This window comes from Nansenia antarctica (assembly GCF_963989245.1).
Source record: "Nansenia antarctica genome assembly, chromosome: 12".
Lineage (NCBI taxonomy): Eukaryota > Metazoa > Chordata > Actinopteri > Argentiniformes > Microstomatidae > Nansenia > Nansenia antarctica.
Genome location: NC_137682.1, coordinates 21,150,324 through 21,170,729, shown reverse-complemented (window position 1 = coordinate 21,170,729; position 20,406 = coordinate 21,150,324). Strand labels below are relative to the sequence as shown.

Genomic DNA, 20,406 nt, shown 5'->3' with positions numbered 1-20,406 from the left:
TCAAATATTATTGTAACTGACATTGCCCTATCTGACCATTGCTGCATATTCTTTGATGTATCTATCTTCCCGGTTATTCAAACTATGTCTAAAACTAGCAGAGCCAGATGGAGAAAAACAAACCTTCAAGTCCACTATGATATCTGTAAAGATAATCTTCAAAACTATAACTTAGAAATAAGCGCCAGACAATAATGTTTCTCTAAGATCATAAACAATAATATCAATAACGCCCGCATCCTTTTCAGAACTGTTGACAGACTAAAGAATCCCCCAACACCCATTGCTCAGGAATTTCACTTGAATAGTAAATGCGATGAACTTGCATCCTTTATTAATAATAAAATAGAAACCATTAGACAAGGCATTAGCTCTTCAGTGTCATGCATGAAAAACACGTCTCCACTAACAACCCCAAATAGGGCGGACATAACAACCATGTCACAATTTAACACCATCGATTACAGGACCCTAGATAAAATCTTGTCACGTCTTACAGTTTTTTACGATTGCTAACTCACCATGTTCAATACTGAAACCACAGTTTCACAACTCTTCATACAGTCTGCATTCGTAACACTCATGCTGGCCAATGACTTCTTTCATGTCTCAAAAGAAGCTCGTTCAACCACACACTGTCAACAATGTTCACTCAGAAGCATACACTGTCATTCATAACATTCTGACTTACAAAATACTGAGCACAGGGAGCATTACATAGTTTGAATGATTTTCACAAGAATGAATATTTCATTATAAAAATGGTTTGATTTATAGTAATCATAGACAGAATAGTTGACTGTACAACTAAGTATTAGGCAACAAGAATGAATCAGAAATGCCGCAATTTGCTTCTATCCTTTATTCTATGTTTTGCTTCTATCCTTTACAGTATCTCTCTATCTTTTTATCCTTTTTTTTCAGTATCTTTGCAGAAAGTAAGTTACGGTACATTTACTTCAAAGTACACTACATTTACTTGTGTAAAATGAAAAGTGAAAAATAAAGTGGAAGATGCAAAGTTCAAACAAAAAAGAAAAACAGAAATTCCAGGGCTACAATACAATAGCAATCACACCAAAAATGTCTCACTCCTGAGGGTTTTGGTCCACCCTCTGGTCTGCATCTGGTCACATCTAATGTCTTCCCTGGCAATGCATATAGTCTATTTCATTTCATTGTATATATTCTGCTACTGTATATTTTCGAGACATTTCAATATGATTACTGCAAATAGTGAAAATACCACTGCTCATCCCTTATCAGACTTTGCTGAGGTTCTGGAACTGAAGAGTATCAATAGAGTGCAAAATAACAGCATCTGCACACTCAAACACTGTGCAAAAAAACTGTTTATTGTGAGCTTTCTGTCATATATGATAGGAATATGATTACTGCAAAATTGCACCAAATAATTCAGTTTTGAACGTGTTCTTCAGAGTTTTGAACACAGTGGTTTAACAATGAAAACATGTGTTGCAAATACATAGTATTTTGCAGGTGGGGGAGTTTGAATGAGAGAAGTGTTATGGATTTTGGAGAACGTAGTCATTGAATGCATTCTGTATGAAAGCAACGCACAAATCACAGAGAAAGAGTCACAGTTTTGTTCACATGGGTTTCTGCTCTGCTGACTGTATGAAGAGTTGTGAAACTGTGGTTTCAGTATTGAACATGGTGAGTTAGCAATCGTAAAAAAACTGTAAACCATCCACCTATGCCCTTGATGTCCTGCTTTAAAAAAACATATGCATGGCTGCATGGCAGGCGAACTAATACAAGTTAGTAATGAATACTAATCACTAATCAATACATCACTAATTAACACCTCCCTTTCATCAGGAATCTTCCCTGAAGCCCTGAAAACTGCAGTTATTAAGCCTCTACTAAAAAAGAACGGCCTAGACCCATTTGTACTAAACAACTACAGACCCATATCAAACCTTCCCTGTACAGGAAGGATTATTGAAATGGTTGCCCACAAACAACTTAGCAATTATTTGACCCTAAATTATCTCTTCGATGACTTTCGATCAGGCTTTCGCCCCCTACATAGCACTGAAACAGCCCTTATTAAGGTCTTAATGACATTTGTGTAAACACAGACTCAGTTTTGGTACTACTAGATCTTAGCGCTGCTTTTGACACTGTAGGACTTTAAGGCACTTCCCTAAACTGGTTTAGATCCAACCTACAGGACAGAAGCTACTATGTCTCCATTGGCAACGTTGTATCTGACCAAATTGAAATGACATGTGGGGTTCCCCAAGGGCCAATCCTTCGTCCCCTTCTATTCAATCTCTACATGCTTCCATTGGGACACATACAAAACAACAAAATTGCCTACCACAACTATGCGGATGACACTCAAATCTACATAGCCCTTTCACCGAACGACTATAGTCCCATTGACAATGTAATTGTATGTAATTGCAATGTAATTGCAAATAAATGCCTGGATGACATAAAACTTCCTCCAACTAAACAAGGACAAAACAGAGATAATTGTATTCGGTGCACCTGACAAAAGATCGAAAGTCAGTGCAAAACTTGATTCTCTCTCTCTTCAAACTAAAAAACAGGTCAGAAATCTTGGTGTAATTCTAGACTCCGATCTAAACTTCAACAGCCACATAAACTCGATAACTAAATCAGCCAACTGTCACCTGAAAAACATAACAAGAATGAGAGGCTTCATGTCCAAGCAAGACCTGATCTTGTAAATTGCAGCTCATCCAAAACGCCGCTGCTAGGGTCCTAACAAAAACAAAGAAGTTTGAACACATTACACCAATCCTGAGATCCCTTCACTGGCTACCAGTCTCTCAGAATTGAATAAAAAAATCCTCCTCATTAGATACAAATCACAAAATGGTCTTGGACCAAAATACATCAGATCTTCTCCCACCCTATATTCCAGCAAGGCCCCTAAGGTCAGCTAATCATTCCCAGAGTGAAAACAAAACACGGTAAAGCAGCATTCAGTCACTCTGCTGCATGCTCCTGGAACAAACTCCCTGAAAAAATCAAACAGGCCAGAACCCTACAAATATTTTAAACTAAGCTAAAAACCTTTATGTCCTGCAGTAGTTATGGTTAAACACTAACACTCTATCTAAGCCTTTTATCCATTAACTATAAACATTTAATTGTTTTATCTGGTTACTTCTTATACCGGCAGCAGTTATGAGTTTCATGATCCATAATCCAAGCGTTATAAAATATAAGCTAAACGTGTTTGCAAATGTGTCATTTTACACTGTGATCTCACACACCGTATCAGCCAGGATAGCGGTTGAACACAGATGCATTACATTTGTTTTTATGTAAAGCACCTTGAATTGCCCCTGTTGTATGAAATGTGCTATATAAATAAACGTTCCTTTCCTTGCCTTGCCTTACCTTGAGATTGAAAATATCTCTTTTGGTTGTTGCAGTGAAGTGGATTTACCGATTTGGCAACAGAAAGACCAGTTTTAATCACTTCATCAACTTCATTAATCAATTCACTTCATTAATCAAATCACTTCATTGATCAATTCATCAACAAAATCAATAACAGTAAAAACACTGCAAGTATTTGGTAGGTCTACCTATACTTCTTACTTTTGTAAACGTTCATTATCCTCACTCCTCATAAGGCAGAGAAATGTGAAAATATCTAATCTATCTAATCTAATCTACTTTACACTTATGCAGGTTTTTATTAATAGAATGACCCGGAGCCTGGGCAATGGTTCTTAAACATACAGAAGCCAAACCATCTTCTAAAACAAAATAAAAGTGCTAGTTTACCAGGGGTCTATACTTTGAGGTTTGAGGTTTTATATAAATATAACTATATAAATACCTTCCCTGGTAGATGTTTTGTTAGATGCTTTTTCATGTTTGACCAGAAGTCAAAGCCTTTGCTTATCCCTATTCTTATGGAGATGGTTAAGAAATGTATTTCTGATTCTGATACTTCTAATTTCCCAAAAAGAGATGTTGTGTGCATGTGTGTGTGTGTGTGTGTGTGTGTGTGTGTGTGTGTGTGTTCATGTGTGTGTTTATTTAAGTCTTAACCAAATGAATCAGTGTTTTTTTTCTCACACTACCATGTGTGTAGTTGCTGTATTGTATGAATGGCAGTGGTGAACCATTGCTAGAGCCTTTCAATTTGAGAATTTCTTTTGTGCTCTATTCTGTGAGATTATTATAGAACAGAACCTTCCTATAGAGCACTAGTGAAATACATGTGTATGTAATACATGTATATATGCCTGTGTTTGTCTGATGTACACTTAGTAGTGTATATCACTGTCAGCTAATATAGACCTACCATTATGCAAATTGGCCCCATTCCCCTGAGTGCAGCTCACCATTTGGAGCCTTCAATCACTTTGCTTCTTTATGATGCAATCATGCACGCGCATGCTTGTGTGTGTGTGTGTGTGTGTGTGTGTGTGTGTGTGTGTGTGTGTGTGAGTGTGTGCGTATGTGTATGTATGTGTGTGTGTGTGTGTGTGTGTGTGTGTGTGAGTGCGTATGTGTGTGTGTGTGTGAGTGCGTATGTGTGTGTGTGTGTGTGTATGTGTATGTGTATGTGTATGTGTATGTGTATGTGTATGTGTATGTGTATGTGTATGTGTATGTGTATGTGTATGTATGTATGTATGTGTGTGAGTGTGGGTGTGTGTGTGTGTGTGTGTGTGTGTGTGTGTGTTAATTAGATGTGACTGGTAGTAAATGCTCCTTTTTCATCAGCTACTTTGGATCAATACTCCATTTTGCGGCTATGTAGCGAGTGTGTGTGTGTGTGTGTGTGTGTGTGTGTGTGTGTGTGTGTGTGTGTGTGTGTGTGTGCGCGCGCGCTTAGGCGTATGTGTGTGTGGTGAGAGGCCAGTCCAGATCACAGTCACCAATGGAGGAAGAGGGGCAGTGTTAGGGGTACATCTGTTCTATAATCCCTTGCCTTAGAATGTCTTAATTGACTCCTTTTACAATGTCTGCTGATGGCTGTGGCTGTCCCCAAGATTCAGCATGTCAAATAGGTCCATTCAACCAATCCTGCCTAAAGAGAGCTTGATGGCTTGTAGTACTGTAGGATTACTTTAGAGAGACTGTCAACATAACGGTATGGCATGTAGCCGTTAAAGCAAATACGTCATTTACTGACATTGTTATTGCTACTAGAGGTGGGTTTCGCTGGGTTCCATTGGGTTGGAATCCACCTCTACTTCAGAACACGGAAATAACCATGAAGTACCCTTGAGTTCATACAACTGCTTTATCTCTGCACCATGGGAGGAGATGTTTATGTATGTATTTTGGTGTGTCTGTGTGAGTTTTTGTGTGCATGCTTGTACGTATTATCTGGCATAATGAGAGGAAGTAGGGTTGGGAGGCGGAAGGCTCTAGGACCCAGAGGAACAGGGCTGAACGCAGGAGCCAGTGAGAGAGAGAGAGAGAGAGAGAGAGAGATGGTGGGAAGAGAGTAGGGACTGATAGGAGAGGTAGAGAGCGCAGGAGAGCGGGAGAAGAGAGTGTGTGTTCTGTCTCTAGTTCTCTGCGTTGCTGGACGGTGTGTTAGCGTGTGTGTGTCTGTGTGTGTGTATGTGTGTGTGTGTGCATGTGTGTGTGTGTGTGACTACAGCACTCTGCATACAGCAGGTGGAGATGACATGACTGCGTTGGAGAGGAAGAGAGGGAAGGACCTGTAAGCATTTTTCACACACAGAAACACACGAGGATACCTACTTGCACCCTCAGCTCTCTCACTGACATTCCAACACACACATAAACCACACACACACACACACACACACACACACACACACACACACACACAGCCTCACAGAAATTCACACACACACATGTAATTCCTAAAATGTTCATGAGCAGAGGTAGGGGCAGGGATATGTATTGATTGTAAGTCGCTTTGGAATAAGGCGTCTGCTAAATGCCAAAAATGTCAAATGTAAATGTAGCGCTGTGTGTGTGTGTGTGTGTGTGTGTGTGTGTGTGTGTGTGTGTGTGTGTGTCTGTGTGTCTGTGTATCTGTATCTGTGTCTGTGTCACAGCTCTCTCTCCAATGCTGACAGTCAGCTGAGAGTTTAGATAAATGGAACAGGACACACACACACTCACGCACACACACACACACACACACACACACACACACACACACACACACACATTGCGCCTAGTATGGTTGTAGTTCTGCAGCAGATGTTCATGGTTCTGATGGCTCTTTTCAGACGCGGTCATCAAGTGTTCCTCCGACCGGAGGAGACCACAGCCCCAGCCTTAACCACAACCACAGCCCTGACTGATCGGCTACAGGTAAGACACACTGTTTCTGTTTCTCCCTCTCCCCCTCTCTCTTTTTTCATCTCTCAGTATTCTCTCTCTTTTGTGTCCTCTCACTTTATCTTCCTTCTCCTCTATTTCTCTACCTCTCCTATATCTCTCTCTCTCTTCCCTGTTGATGCTTGTGATGAACTTATCTCTCTTCGTGGTGAGTTGGAACTCTCCCTACCTTCACTTTGTATTTGTCTATCTTTGTTCATCCGTAACGCTCTCTCTGTCTCTTTCTGTGAAATGTGCACATGAGAGGCGGTGTTGACTGCTTCCCCAGTCTTAGTGCGTGTTCAGAGTAGAGACAGACAGAAAGAACGTAACACAGAGATTAACATGAGAGACAGAGTAAACAAGAGAGAGAAGACTTCCATCACTTTGTTTCATCACGAGCGCCTGCTCGTGTGTGCGTGTCTGTCTTTGTGTGTGTGTGTGTGTGTGTGTGTGTGTGTGTGTGTGTGTGTGTGTGTGTGTGTGTGCGTGTGCGTGTGCGTGTGCGTGTGCGTGTGCGTGTGTGTGTGTGTGTGTGTGTGTGCGTGCGTGTGTGCGTGTCTGTCTTTGTGTGTGTGTGTGTGTGTGTGTGTGTGTGTGTGTGTGTGTGCGTTCATGCATGTGTCTGTGTAACAGGCAGCTAGTGGAATGCAGCATTCCGGCACCACTCAGAGTTAATATGCCCTCTGATTTTCAGGGGAAGTGTGAGTGTGTGTGTGTGTGCGTGCGTGTGTGTGTGTGCATGCGTGTTTACAGTATCTGAAATGTATTAGAATTTTTTTCAATTCAATTTCAAATATTTAAAGGGGCAATTTGGGATTGGAGGTGGGATTTTATTATTTATTTATTTATTATATTTTATATATATATATATATATCTTTACAAGATCTTAGTTGGACTGTCTTACCCCATCAGAACCCAAAACATAAGCTTGTTTTTCTACCATTGTATGTAAATATATAAATAATAAATATTCAATATTAAAATATAATAAATATTCAATCTATAGCCTATAAACTGTGAAGCTTTTTTTCTCTTCCGGATCACATAGTGGAATGTTGATTTAGGCCAACACATCACAACACAGCAACTGTCAAGGAACTTTCAGAACTCTTAACACTAAAACAGCCGTGGGTGGGGTCATTTGACCATATATCTTTGCACTCGATCAAATTTCAGGACCCTTTTTTCATGACTTTTCCTAGATATGTGCGTTCTACCGCCCAGTATCCTTACATTTCACAAAATCACATCAGGATAAGCTTGTATAAAGCTGTTTTGCAGTTTTTCTGTGTAGGAGGCAGGCTAATTTATAAGACGGACAACTAGTGGTTGTTGTGTGTAAATAGCAGCTTTCCATTGTAAAGACTATGGTCATTTGACCACCGAGGCGGCTCTTATAGTAGGTAAAAAAGGCACGGCCGTTCTAGTGTTAAATAAAAACAGCAAGAGGCCTGCAGAATGATTCTACAACAATGCACTGTCTAGGCAATCAATTGACTGGTCGCCACTGACCTATCTATTACTGATCGATCTATTTTTCACTTATTAATTCATTCATCTAACTAATCAACCAATCAACCAACCAACCAACCATCCATCCAACCATCCATCCATTATTCCAACAAACTAACTGAGGTAAGACTATCTCACTTTTATATTTGTCTATATATCTAACAATCTATCTATATATCTCTTTCTTCGATCACTTAATCCATCCATCCAACTAACCAACCAATCAACCATTCATCTATCCACCATAATTACAATATCACTTTCGTTCCATCACCCTTTCATCCCCATAACCCTAACCAGTAACCTAAGTCGGTACGGCTACTTCTTAACCTCTAAGATCTATCTATCTTCAAACCTTCTCTCATCTAACTGGCTGTCCTGCCCTCTGTCGCTTCTGCTTTACTATACAAGTCACTTCTGCTTTACTCAGTATAATCCATACAACACCCAATACTGTAATTGTATTAACCACTTAACTGTATTGATCTAGTAGCTTCCCTTCCCCTATGTCCTCTATCCCTGTCCCTCTTCACCCATCTAGCTCTATTTTTGATACTATTTACACTTTTTCGGCTTTACTCGAATTTGCATGAAATACTATTCACGCCTATACTGCCACATGCAGGATAAACCACTTAACCTATTATGATTATATGATTTATTATATATTATTATTATTATTATTATTAATTATATTATTCAAATAAACTTCAAAATGACCAGACTTGTGTAACGTCAGCTCTGATGAAGAGAGGTTTAAATCATAATAATAATAATAATAATACTAACTTTTTATTTGTATAATGCTTTTCCTGCAAACGTTGCAGCTCAAAGTGCTCCAATCATTATATAATCATAATTTAATATTTTTTTCATTTAAAGGCAATATTAAAAAGATGGGTTTTTAGTCTTGACTTGAACATATTTGCTGAGGTTGCATCCCTAATGTAAACTGGCAGTGCATTCCACAATCTGGGTGCATAAAATGAGAATGCAGCCTCACCAAATCTCTTCTTTAAGATAAATATCAGTTTACCTGTCATCCTATAAGGACCTGGGTATTTGGGTGGATGGCAAGCTCTCTTTTAAAGTGCATATTGTAATAAAACCAATGGACCGTCGACCAATGTCAGAGGATGAACCAACACACCACGAGTCCACACAGTGATTTAGGAAAACAGCATCATCTTTATTAAATGTAACACTTTACATTTCATAGGGGGGAATTTGTCAGTGGAACAGTGTCCGACTCAACTCTACTTGCACAGTTCTTCAACTGCCTAAAGTACACCACGGCAACCACACAGCATTGTACACTCATAAAGATGGCCATACACTCTACACACGTGTTAAAGGGATGCACATAACAATGGCTGCACAGCACTCTAATATACATCAAGGGTTTCACACAACGCACACCACGCCCACAGCACCCTCCCGAATCGATGTTCTCAGAGTATTACATCTTTACAACAACCGACACAGGTAGGGAAGGAACATACAAATCTACGTTCTTAAGTGTTCTATCCAATTCATTATGCCGTACACATCACTGTGTACTTTACGACCTGGTCTCCTGGCCTTCATTAAGCCTAAGGAGACACCCTAACCCTAACCCTAGCCTAAGGAGACAGCATCACTGGTACGTCTTTATTTACAAAGCCATACTGGGGTAACTCCCCTCATATCTATGCAATCTCATGTCACTCTCCAACAGCTGTTATGGTTTTCGTTCCACTAGATGGTTGCTCTACCGGGTACCCAGGTCTCACTTGGAACTTGGCAAAGCAGCTTTTTCTTATTTTTTCTTATTTTTCTTATTTTCTTTCTTATTTTTCTGATCATGGAAGAACCTCCAGAATACACTAAAGCTTAATAACCTCGTCTCATTGAGAGAGTTCAAAGCTCTGATTGTGTGACAGAAATGTGCAATTGTTACTCCTAAAATGTTTTTTAATAATATCTATAGATAAAATCTGTCTCTTGCCTGTTATTTATTATGTTTTAGTCGCCAATTCTGTAACTTTGTGTATCTGTACTGGTGTGCTTTCTTGGCCAGGTCTCCCTCAAAAAAGAGATTTTAATCTCAAGGGACCTCCTGGTTAAATAAAGGTTAAATAAATGAAAAATAGCCAATTTGGTGACGTAGCTTGTTTTGTGAGCCTGCTAACAATGTAAAGTAGTGTTATAGTTAACTAGTCATAGGGATTACTCACCAAATCCATTGCATTGCAATATTTTGACTTGACTAACAAGTGTGTCATTGATTTTCAACAACGTTTCAGTAAAACAATGGGTTTTGAATCAGTGCTTTTTTTTTAAAAGATGATTTGAAATAAATTAAGTCACCACCGACAAATTACCTTACATTTTCCGGTAACATTTTTCGGAATAAATGTCGGAACATTTGGTCGGTTGCCGGCTTGTTCCCCCTTTCACCAGCTGCCATCACATATCACTCATTCAGAAATGTCAAAAGAAGAACATATCAGGCACCCTATGGCTATTTTCATAGTGAAATGACTCAAATGATTTAATGAATGCTCCTCATATCCCTCTTTGATGATGCCCATAGCTCTGCTGTAGTTAGTGTGTTATCAGTCTGTTGATGCTGTAACATGCTTCTGGTGTGGGAGTATGGCATCTCATTGCAGACGAAGGAGGACTGCGGTGGACCGCTTTTCATCTGTGCACCACTGTTGAGGTATCACTGTTGACGCACTGCTTTTCGTAACTCAAAAAAACTCTCACCCGTTACCATGGTGGAATGTTGATTCAGGCCGGCATTCTGTAAGCTCCATTGTTGCAGTTAGATACAAAATAATTGAACCTGGTGTGTGTGTGTGTGTGTGTGTGTGTGTGTGTGTGGGTGTGTGTGTGTGTGTGTGTGTGTGTGTGTGTGTGTGTCTTTGCTGACAGGAAGCTAGGCAGGCAGGTATCCAACCCCTCTTTGTGACCAATACTGATAGCACTGTTGTGACTATTGCACACACACACACACACACACACACACACACACACACACACACACACACACACACACACACACATACATACACCGTTAAATGTTCTCGCAAACACACACGTACAGTACACATGTTATTGCATCCATGTATGCCTAGATAGTGTATTTGCCTGCTGCTTAATGATAGGAAACCTATGGAGTATCTCTCTCTCCTTTTCTCATGTGTGTTTGTGCCTGCATGCAGATCTGGTTTGTATTTGGTCAAAAGAAAAGGTTCAAGAGCTAGCCAGCCCGACTAGTATCAGTCAATCCAGCATTTACCATAATCACAGTACCATCCTGATCTTTTTCGATGACTACTTATTAGCAATTATTCGTTTGTGTGACGAATACAAGTGTGAGTGTGAGTGTGAGTGTGTGAGTGTGTTTGCGTGCGTGCTTGTGTACATGCATGTGTGCGTTCGTCTGGGCGTGCATGTGTTTGACCCCATGAGGCAGTAAAATGCAGCAGGTTAATCCCCTGTCAGCTCCAGTGAAGCAGATGTGGGGATTTATGTCAAAGAGAGAGAGAGAAGGAGGGGGACAAAAGAACGTCTGGTTCTGTCAGTTCTGATTCTAAAAAGTCAATAAATGGGGTGTGTTTGCATTTGTGTACACATGTTTTATCTGTCCTCTGCGGTACTGTGTCTGTAGTGTGACATGTGTGTCTGTATATGTGTATGAGTGTTTGTACTGCGTGGGTATTTGTGAGCATAATATGTCTTGGTAGTCTTGATGCTTAGTGACACTTGTGTGACAGGCACATTTTTAACGCTCGTAGCGTCGCCGTCTTCATCCTCATCATCCTCACTCGTCTCTTACCACCGGCACATCACGCTCTTCCTGTCCTTTTCCTGCGTGGGTGTCCCCATCACGCGTTTCTTGTCGTTTAACAGTGATGATTCGTGCAGTTTGTGGAGCAGAAAGCAGCCATAGGCAGCGACTTGGGCAGGAGGTAGGTACAACTAAACACACACACACACACACACACACAAACACAGGCACACACAAACACAAACACAAGCACACACACACACACACACAAACACACACACACAAACACACACACACCCACACACAGGCACACACACACCATTAAACGTTCTCGTTACAGTTGCTCTAACTCAAGGACAAGGCAAGGTCAAGCCAAAATCTCCAGGCACACCTGTATTCATATCAGTGCATAGCCTCCATAACACCTGTTATCACTCTTATCACGCAGTAAGCGTTTATTTGTATTTCATCTCTACTGGTGGTTAGTTGTGGTTTGCTCCTCACAACAAAGCGATACATTTTACCGTCCGTTGTTCTACTTCACACTGGCTGTCAATCAGGACCGTTGATGTGTCACGCTCTAATAATTAACAATATCAAGTGCACAAACGGTGAAAACTGGGGTCCGCTTTGATGGTTTTAAAGGTCCCCCCATATTATGATAAACTCACTTTTTCAGTGCTTGTTATATTTATATTTATTATTATTATTATTATTATTATTTTATTTTTTCATACATTTTGGTCTCTGATGAATCTACTAACACAGAGACTGAAATAACGCGGGTGGCGTTCAGAAAACATGCGATTCAACAAGCCAATCAGGTTTTTTGTGTCTTTGCTACATCACAATTGGGTCTCATCGGCCGCTATGTTGAACATTGTTGAACAACACTGTTTTCGAAGGGAAACTCAGATCCTTTCCATTTAACGATTTTTGTAGTTTTTAACCATTTTCGGTTCAGTTTTTTTGTGTTTTGGGGGGGAACATGGGGATATTTGTTCTTTAATTGTATTGCTCCGGGAACTCGGCTGTGTGTTTTGGCCGTGCTGCCTCACAGCAAATTCGCAGAAAACCGCAGATTTCCCAATCCGTGAAACTGTTTTTTTGTGTATAGAATTTCCCTTTGTATTGGGAAATGAGTGCGTACAAGTACTGATATAGGAAATGTAAACTATATGTATAGTTATATATTGCAATCACAATGTATGCTTATCACAAAATCCCACGGGACACCTGGGGCCTCATTCATAAAGCTTGCGTACGCCCCAAAAGGTGCGTAAGCAAATTTTCCCGCAATTTTTGGATTTATAAAAACTGTGCGCACCTCTAGGCTACGCACACTGTGAACACATGGGTGCCAGTGTGCTTAGAGGTGCGCACAGTTTCACGCCAAGTTCCTTTTTTATAAATCCCAAATTTACGGGAAATTTACGTGTGCAACATTAGAGTTGATTGTGATTCATAAAGGGAAGCAGGCGTGGAACTTGCAAATTCCACTGGCGTGCTCACCGTTTTATAAATCCGAATGTTGGTGACGTAAATGTTCTTGCTTTGCGTAGGTAGGCAAGCCGTTTACGCCAGTTATACGCAAAGCTTTATAAATGAGGCCCCTGGACTTTGAGAACCGTTTGAGAACCAGTCTTTCTTCTCCCTCGTTTTTAAAATAGTTGTATACATTGTTGATTGTGTGTGTGTGTGTGTGTGTGTGTGTGTGTGTGTGTGTGTGTGTGTGTGTGTGTGTGTGTAGGTGAGAGAGAGAGAGAGAGAGATGCGTGCCAGTGGTTACAAGGGATTCTCCATTCGGAGAACCTGTCCCAGAAATGTGTTCTTCCTCTTCACCATTAGAGATTGCTCCTGTCAGGAACAGCTGCGATAAAATAACCTATTTCAACACCATGCAAAGCTGATTCATTTCATTAATCATAAAAGTGAAGGAAAAAAAAGTATAAAAATATAGATAAGAGACGAGAATAACGTTGCGTTGCCGCATTGCTTTGAATCATAAATGATAAATGACCAGAGATAGAAGGTCACCTTCAGACTCTTATTCCAACATTGTGTGTGTGTGTGTGTGTGTGTGTGTATGTGTGTGTTTGGTTGTGGCTGTATGTGTGGGTGTGGGTGTGTGGGTGACTTTATGTACGTGCGTGTGCGTTTGATAAATGGACAGTATTATTCAATGTAGCTGAATCTTATCTCAAGTGTTTTGCTGTTGGAGGATCTCTGCTGAGTGTGTGTGTGTGTGTGTGTGTGTGTGTGTGTTTCTCCGACTCAGCTGAAAAGTGAAGAAATTTGCTCTAACGTGCTGTTTGAGTTCAGGTGTTGGACTGATGTTGGATGTTGATGTAATTGTTTTATTGGTTATTTGTTGTAATCATGTCCATCTGATTTATTGTCTCAAAGTACAGTATGTCTATGTGAGATACATTTGCTCTGAGAATGAACACTGAACGCCTTGAAGAATCATCTGAATGTAGAGCAGTTAAGAGTAAGAGTTCTTATGAGCAGTGAGACAGTGGAGCGTGTGCTAGGGATGTGCATGACTCAACCTCTGGTACCACTAGAACAGCCGTGCCTTTTTTACCTACTAAAAGAGCTGCCTCGGGGGTCACCCCCTCTTTACAATGCTCAAGCTGCTATTTACACACAACGACCACTAGTTGGCTGCTTGTAAATTAGCCTGCTTCCTACACAGAAAAACAGCAAAATAGCGTTATATATTAGCTTATCCTGATGTGATTTTGAAAATGGAAGGATACTGGGTGATAGAAGGCACATATCTAGGAAAAGTCATGAAAGGAGGGTCCTGAAATTTGATTCGAGTGCAAAGATATAAAAATGTTCTTTACTCTCTGTTCTAGTGTTAAGCCTGGTACACACATAAAGATAATCCGGACGATTTTGGCCCGATTTCCCCCCTCCCGACCAAGAACAGCAAACGCCGATTATCGGATGGCTCTCAAGATTATCCTACAAGATTATCCTGTGGTGTGATGTGTGTTAAGCAGTGTTGCCACAGTTACTTTGAAAAAGTATTCTGATTACTGATTACTGATTACTCCTTTAAAAAGTAATCTAGTTACTTTACTGATTACTTGATTTTAAAAGTAACTAAGTTAGATTACTAGTTACTTTTTTAGTTACTATTGGCAGCTGCCTAGGCACCCGACCCCCCCCCCCCCCCCCCGCAACATAAAAATGAAAACTGGTTTTGCCAAAACTCACTTTATTTTAACAGTAACTTAAATGACATAATTAAACTTTAAACAATAACTTAAAACAACAAAAATAAAGAGTCTTTCTTTGCCTCACCCAACATAAATACTTGTTTTTAAACAATAAAATAAATATAATCTTTATTTAACACAGTAACTAGCAAGGAGTGGTTTCACAAAACCGAAAACCTACCCTGACCATTCAGATATGATCCTAATATAATCCTAATCCTAAACTGGGTGAGTCTGAGTTTATCAATGAAGAGTGAACTCAGCTGTCAAGACTGGAAGGAGGCCATGAACACGCTATGGAGGCCATGAACACGCTATGGAGGCCATGAACACGCTATGGAGGCCATGAACACGCTATGGAGGCCATGAACACGCTATGGAGGCCATGAACACACTATGAGTGAAACAGTGGAAAGGGGCGAGTAAACCAGTGGTTGTATCTCATTAACAGAAGCTTCTCAAACCTCTTGTCAGAAAGTCTGTTCCTTCTAGGCGTGAGCACCAAACCTCCCAGACTAAAGAGCCGCTCTACAGGAGCGCTAGATGGGGTTGGAGTGTTATACTTCAAGAAAATGTTCTTAATGTTTGGATACTGATTCAGAATCTGAAGCTCATGCCCTGACCTCAAGTAGTCCATGACTTCCTTTTCTGCCGAGTAGGTCTCCTCTGGCTCCGCCTCAAAAGCAAAAAAGTCCATCTCGCCTTGGTTGGCAGTCGTGGTGGGTACACTGGCAGGGCTCTGTGCTGCAGGAGCAGTTTTGCGACATTCTGCTGTGAGAAGCTCCTTTACTTGCTCCCTCCTACCTTCATCTCTCAGCCATCGGAGTTTGAATTTTGGACAACTAGCAGCTGCGAGAAGGGCATCTTTGTTGTCCAGCACACTGGCAAAACGAGTCTGGATAGCCTGAAAGATATAATTTGATATGTTTATTATTATCTAGTTGTAGCCTATAAGGTCTATTATTTATACCTTTATTTACTAATTATGTATGCAATTAGTTTGTGCAACTGACAACCTACATACTGCAGTATGGTGTGACTCTGCTCCATGTTCATGAATAGTGCAATGAAAATGTATTTATTTATCTTTAAGATGGAACAACATAGCATACCTGCACTATGGCATCTGGAAGGCCTGCAGTCATCTTGGATAGGGTGTCTTTCACAGCAAGGGTCTTCTGCATCAGGACTTCAAGTGTGGGCAGTAAAGTCCCATACGGACAGTCACCTTGTAGGATATCCAGTGCTATAGTTAGAGGCTTCATGACGGTACAGTACTCATGCAGGTACTGGTACTCCTGGTCTTTGAAGCACTTCACTCCCAGCTTGTTGCACAGAGTAGTCAGCTCATTCATGGGGATTTCTGCGATTCTCTTTATGGCTTCGTAAAAGGAATTCCACCTTGTGGATGTCGGTACCAGGAGCTTTCTTTTGTTAACCTCCTCCACCGTTTCTGACGCAACGGTAGATCGGCTTGCTTTCGTCCAGAGAGCTGTGCATTTTGCTGTGCTGCTCCTATACACAGCCTTGCTCTCTGGTTTGGAAGTGATGTACTTCTCCACATCACTTGTAGAAATAAGGTTGAGGGTATGTGAAGCACACCTTTGGTGCGGGGGAAGAATCAGCTGGCCATCACTATCATCCTCAGCTGATAGGATTTCTGACACATCTAAAAAAGTGACATCATCCGTGGCCTCCTCCACCGTCTCATCATCGGACTCTGTGACAGCAGGCTGATAGACTTGAAATGCCTTGACAAAGTTAGATCCATTATCTGTCACTGTTGCTACTACTTTGTTGATTAGTCCATATGAAGAGTGAATGTTTTCGATTTCTGCACCAATAACATCATACGTGTGTCTACCGCGGATTCTCCTACACGCCAATGCAGCCTTGTTGCGGTCTAATGTGGATCTACTAATCCAGTGGAGCGTTACTCCCATATAGCTCCTATTGTTAGCTGTCCAAATGTCCGCTGTAGTTGACACATAGTCGACCTCGTTCAGCGCAGCCTTCAGATGTTTTTCCATCTCTGCATACTCCTTCTCCAAGTACGAAGAAAAAGATGTTCTGTGAGGTAGCTCGGCATTGGTAGTAGTGGGGATCTTGTTAATGATGGCACGGAAAGAGGGCGAGTCAACTGTGTTTATGGGCAGCGTTTCCTCTACAACATACCGCCCGACCAATTTATTCAACTCTCCCACACTTACAGGTTGTGATTTTGTAGGCCTACTGAAGTCCAGCTTTTGTTGCTTGAGCGGTGTGGGACCTCCCGCAGAAGTCGAGGCCGCGGTCTCTGGGACTTTCTCCGCGAGCTTGACTGTGCTGTGCTGAGATTCCAAATGTTTCTTTAAATTTGATGTTGTGGTTTTACCACAGGACAATATTTTCTTTCCAGCACAGAGTGTACAACGAACATTTATGTTCTTGTCATCCTTTGCTGACACAAACTCAAAATAATCCCTATATTTCCAGCTATTTAACGCATATCTCTGTTCTCGCTCCATTGTGTAGGCTATACGCTTCTGTTTACACTGTGCAATCAGCGTGGTGATACACGTGAGCGATTCTGCTGCACCTCGTGTTGAAAACGTGATCACTGACGTCACTCCCCAAGACGCGAGAAAAGCAATAAATGTTTGTTTACTATCGAACATTACAAAGAAATACTGCATTTAGCCTAAGTTATGAGGTAGTAACGCAATAGTAACGCACAGTCACTTGAATAAGTAATTTTAATCCGATTACTGATTTGGAAATAGTATCGCGATAGAATACTCGTTACTGGGAAAAGTAATCAGATTAGAGTAACACGTTACTTAGTATCGCGTTACCGGCATCACTGGTGTTAAGAGTCAATTACTCCCGACAATCTGCTCGCAAAATGGTCAGGGCCGACGATCATAAATATTAAACGTAAATATTAAACGTTCAACGTGTGTGGGCAACTCCTGAGTCCGATTGTGACGTGGAATGGAATGTATCAAGAAGCGAGCTGACTGACGCGTCAAATTTTGTCAGACTCAAGTGCTTGGAGATGACTCTGTAATTCTCTGCTTGCTGAAGTACTGAAAGTCAGAACAGTGCCACAAATCCAACCAGTGGTCGAAAATATAATACATTATAGTAAAATCTACCACGACAATGAATGGGGAAAAGTTAAGGGCGTTTCAGAGTAACTTTTCACGACTCCAGAGGTATCCAGTTTGAGACCGGCCGGAAACATGTTTACCTTTCACCTTTGAGGTGGAGCAGTTACTTACGCTAGGGCTTGGTTCAACCGACTAGAATTAAGCCGGGTGCAGTGTATCTGTGCAATTCTGACATAGCTTGAGACTTTTTTACTCAGTAAATTAAGAGATTCTAATCTTATTCAGAAATCATCAAAACTAAGAGATGTTATAATACAGTTAAAAAAAAACAACTGATTCCTCCAACCAGTTTGTCATGCATTTATTTACTCCAACACCACACATGTTTTTGTTTTATCTACACATGACTACAGCCTGGTCTTCCTGTATACCACAATGCAGCATGACAGCTACACACATACAATTCTAACTAGTGACGTACCTCTAAGCATATCAATGTAATGATTGTGGCATTGTAGTGTGATCACAAAACCATATAGACAATTCATTGGAGGTTGTTGCCCCTCTCTCTCTCTCTCTCTCTCTCTCTCTCTCTCTCTCTCTCTCTCTCTCTCTCTCTCTCTCTCTCTCTCTCTCTCTCTCTCTCTCTCTCTCTTTCTCCCCCTTTCTCTTTCTCATTCTCTCCCCAGGACTTTGTCATTTCACTGTTCGCTGACAAGAAGTCAATAATCTCTTTCCACCAAAGTCGTTCTATAATAAATATAAGTATTTACCCTTCATTGATTAGTCAATTATAGACAAACCTGCATTGATAGAAGTACAAATCACATCCTGGTGAATATGGCTTGTATAGATAAATACTACCTCATGTACAAAGTGTCTTTGGCTTGTGTACACACATCACACGCACACACACACACACGCACACACACACACACACACACACACACACACACACACATGCACGCACGCCCAAACACAAACACAATTAATTGTATGCATAGATCATTGTGAGCTCGATGGCCAAGGCAAGCCAGGCAGAAATATTATTATTGTTATTGTATTACACAGTTTTATTATAGTATTACTGTTCTACAGGGCTATTGCTATTCTGTCTGATTCAGAGTTCTAGCTCAGATGCAGTTAAACCTCCGTGCACCTGAGCAGAGGGCTAGCCAGCATGCTAAACAAGCACATCACATTAAATCAGATCAGATGACATCTTATCTATTCTAACCACATCTGTGCTCCTGCCCCCGACCGGATGTGTTTTATTAATGCCTGTTACTACGAGCAGGGGAGGTAACATTCTATCCTCTCTGTGAGTGTGTGTGGATTTATGTGTATGTGCGTGCATGTAAGTATGTGTGTATCATTTATTTGTTTTGTCGGAGTGCCTGTTTCTGTACTATAATGTATTTTCTTTGAGGATGAGTGTGTGTGTGTGTGTGTGTGTGTGTCTACACTGGACGTGATCTTTTCTGCTCGACAAATCCAGGAGAAATGCAGAGAGCAAAATAAGGACCTCTATACCACCTTCATTGACCTCACTAAAGCCTTTGACACAGTTGACCAGGAAATCCATTGGAGAATAATTTGGCACCCCCCCCAAAATGTCTCAACATCCTCAAACAGTTCCACAATGGCATGCATGCATGTGTGCTTGTTGGTGGTCAGCAGTCCGCCTTCTACCCTGTGAAAGTCGGGGTGAAGCAGGGATGTGTTCTGGCCCCTGTGATATTCAACCAGTCACACTTCTTTTCCACCAAGTCCAGCAAGCCGGACGGTGGTGTTCAAGTCCAGTTCCGTCTCGATTGGGAGCTTATTCAACATCAGACACCTACAAGACAAAGACCCTAGTCAGCAATATTCAGGAGCTGCAATATGCAGATGACTGTGCGCTCCTGGCCCACAGTCCAGCCACCACGCAGCACGCACTGGATGTCATGTCTTCTGTATACCGCTCAGTAGGTGTTGTGATTAACACTAAAAAAAACAGAAGTCATCATTCAAGAGAGGTCTGCATCCCCTGCCCTTCCAGTGTTCACCATCGACGGTGCTCCCCTCCAGGTTGTCCAGCAGTTCAGGTACCTCGGCAGCATGACACCCACATGTCTAATCCATGACGACATCCACGCCCGCGTCGACTACAGGGCGTAGCGTCAACACTGCTTCATGGTTCAGAAGCCTGGACAGCCTATCAACGTCATATCAGACGGGGATCGCAAGGTTGGCAGATCTGCAGTTCGAGCCCCGGCTGACCACATGTCGAAGTGTCGGACACTGAACCCCAAATTGCTCCCAGTGAGCGGGCCGGCGCCTTGCATGGTAGCTTGCCGCCGTTGGTGTGTGGATGTGTGTGTGAATGGGTGAATGAGAGGCCGTTGTAAAGCGCTTTGGAATTTTGGCGTAATATAAGTGCAGTCCATTTACCATAAGACACCTTGATGCGTTTTAACA

The 20,406-nt window shown here is 41.4% G+C and overlaps 1 protein-coding gene across 1 annotated transcript in view; it reads left to right on the top strand.

Annotated features, from left to right (window-relative positions):
* Positions 1–20,406, top strand: part of pde2a (phosphodiesterase 2A) — a gene marked incomplete at both ends in the record, with an annotated part of 153,405 nt that overhangs the window by 57,507 nt on the left and 75,492 nt on the right. Inside the window, one exon of the mRNA XM_080543017.1 lies at positions 6,240–6,324. Coding sequence (XP_080399143.1) covers positions 6,240–6,324 — 85 coding nt within the window. The remainder of the gene's footprint in view (positions 1–6,239; positions 6,325–20,406) is intronic.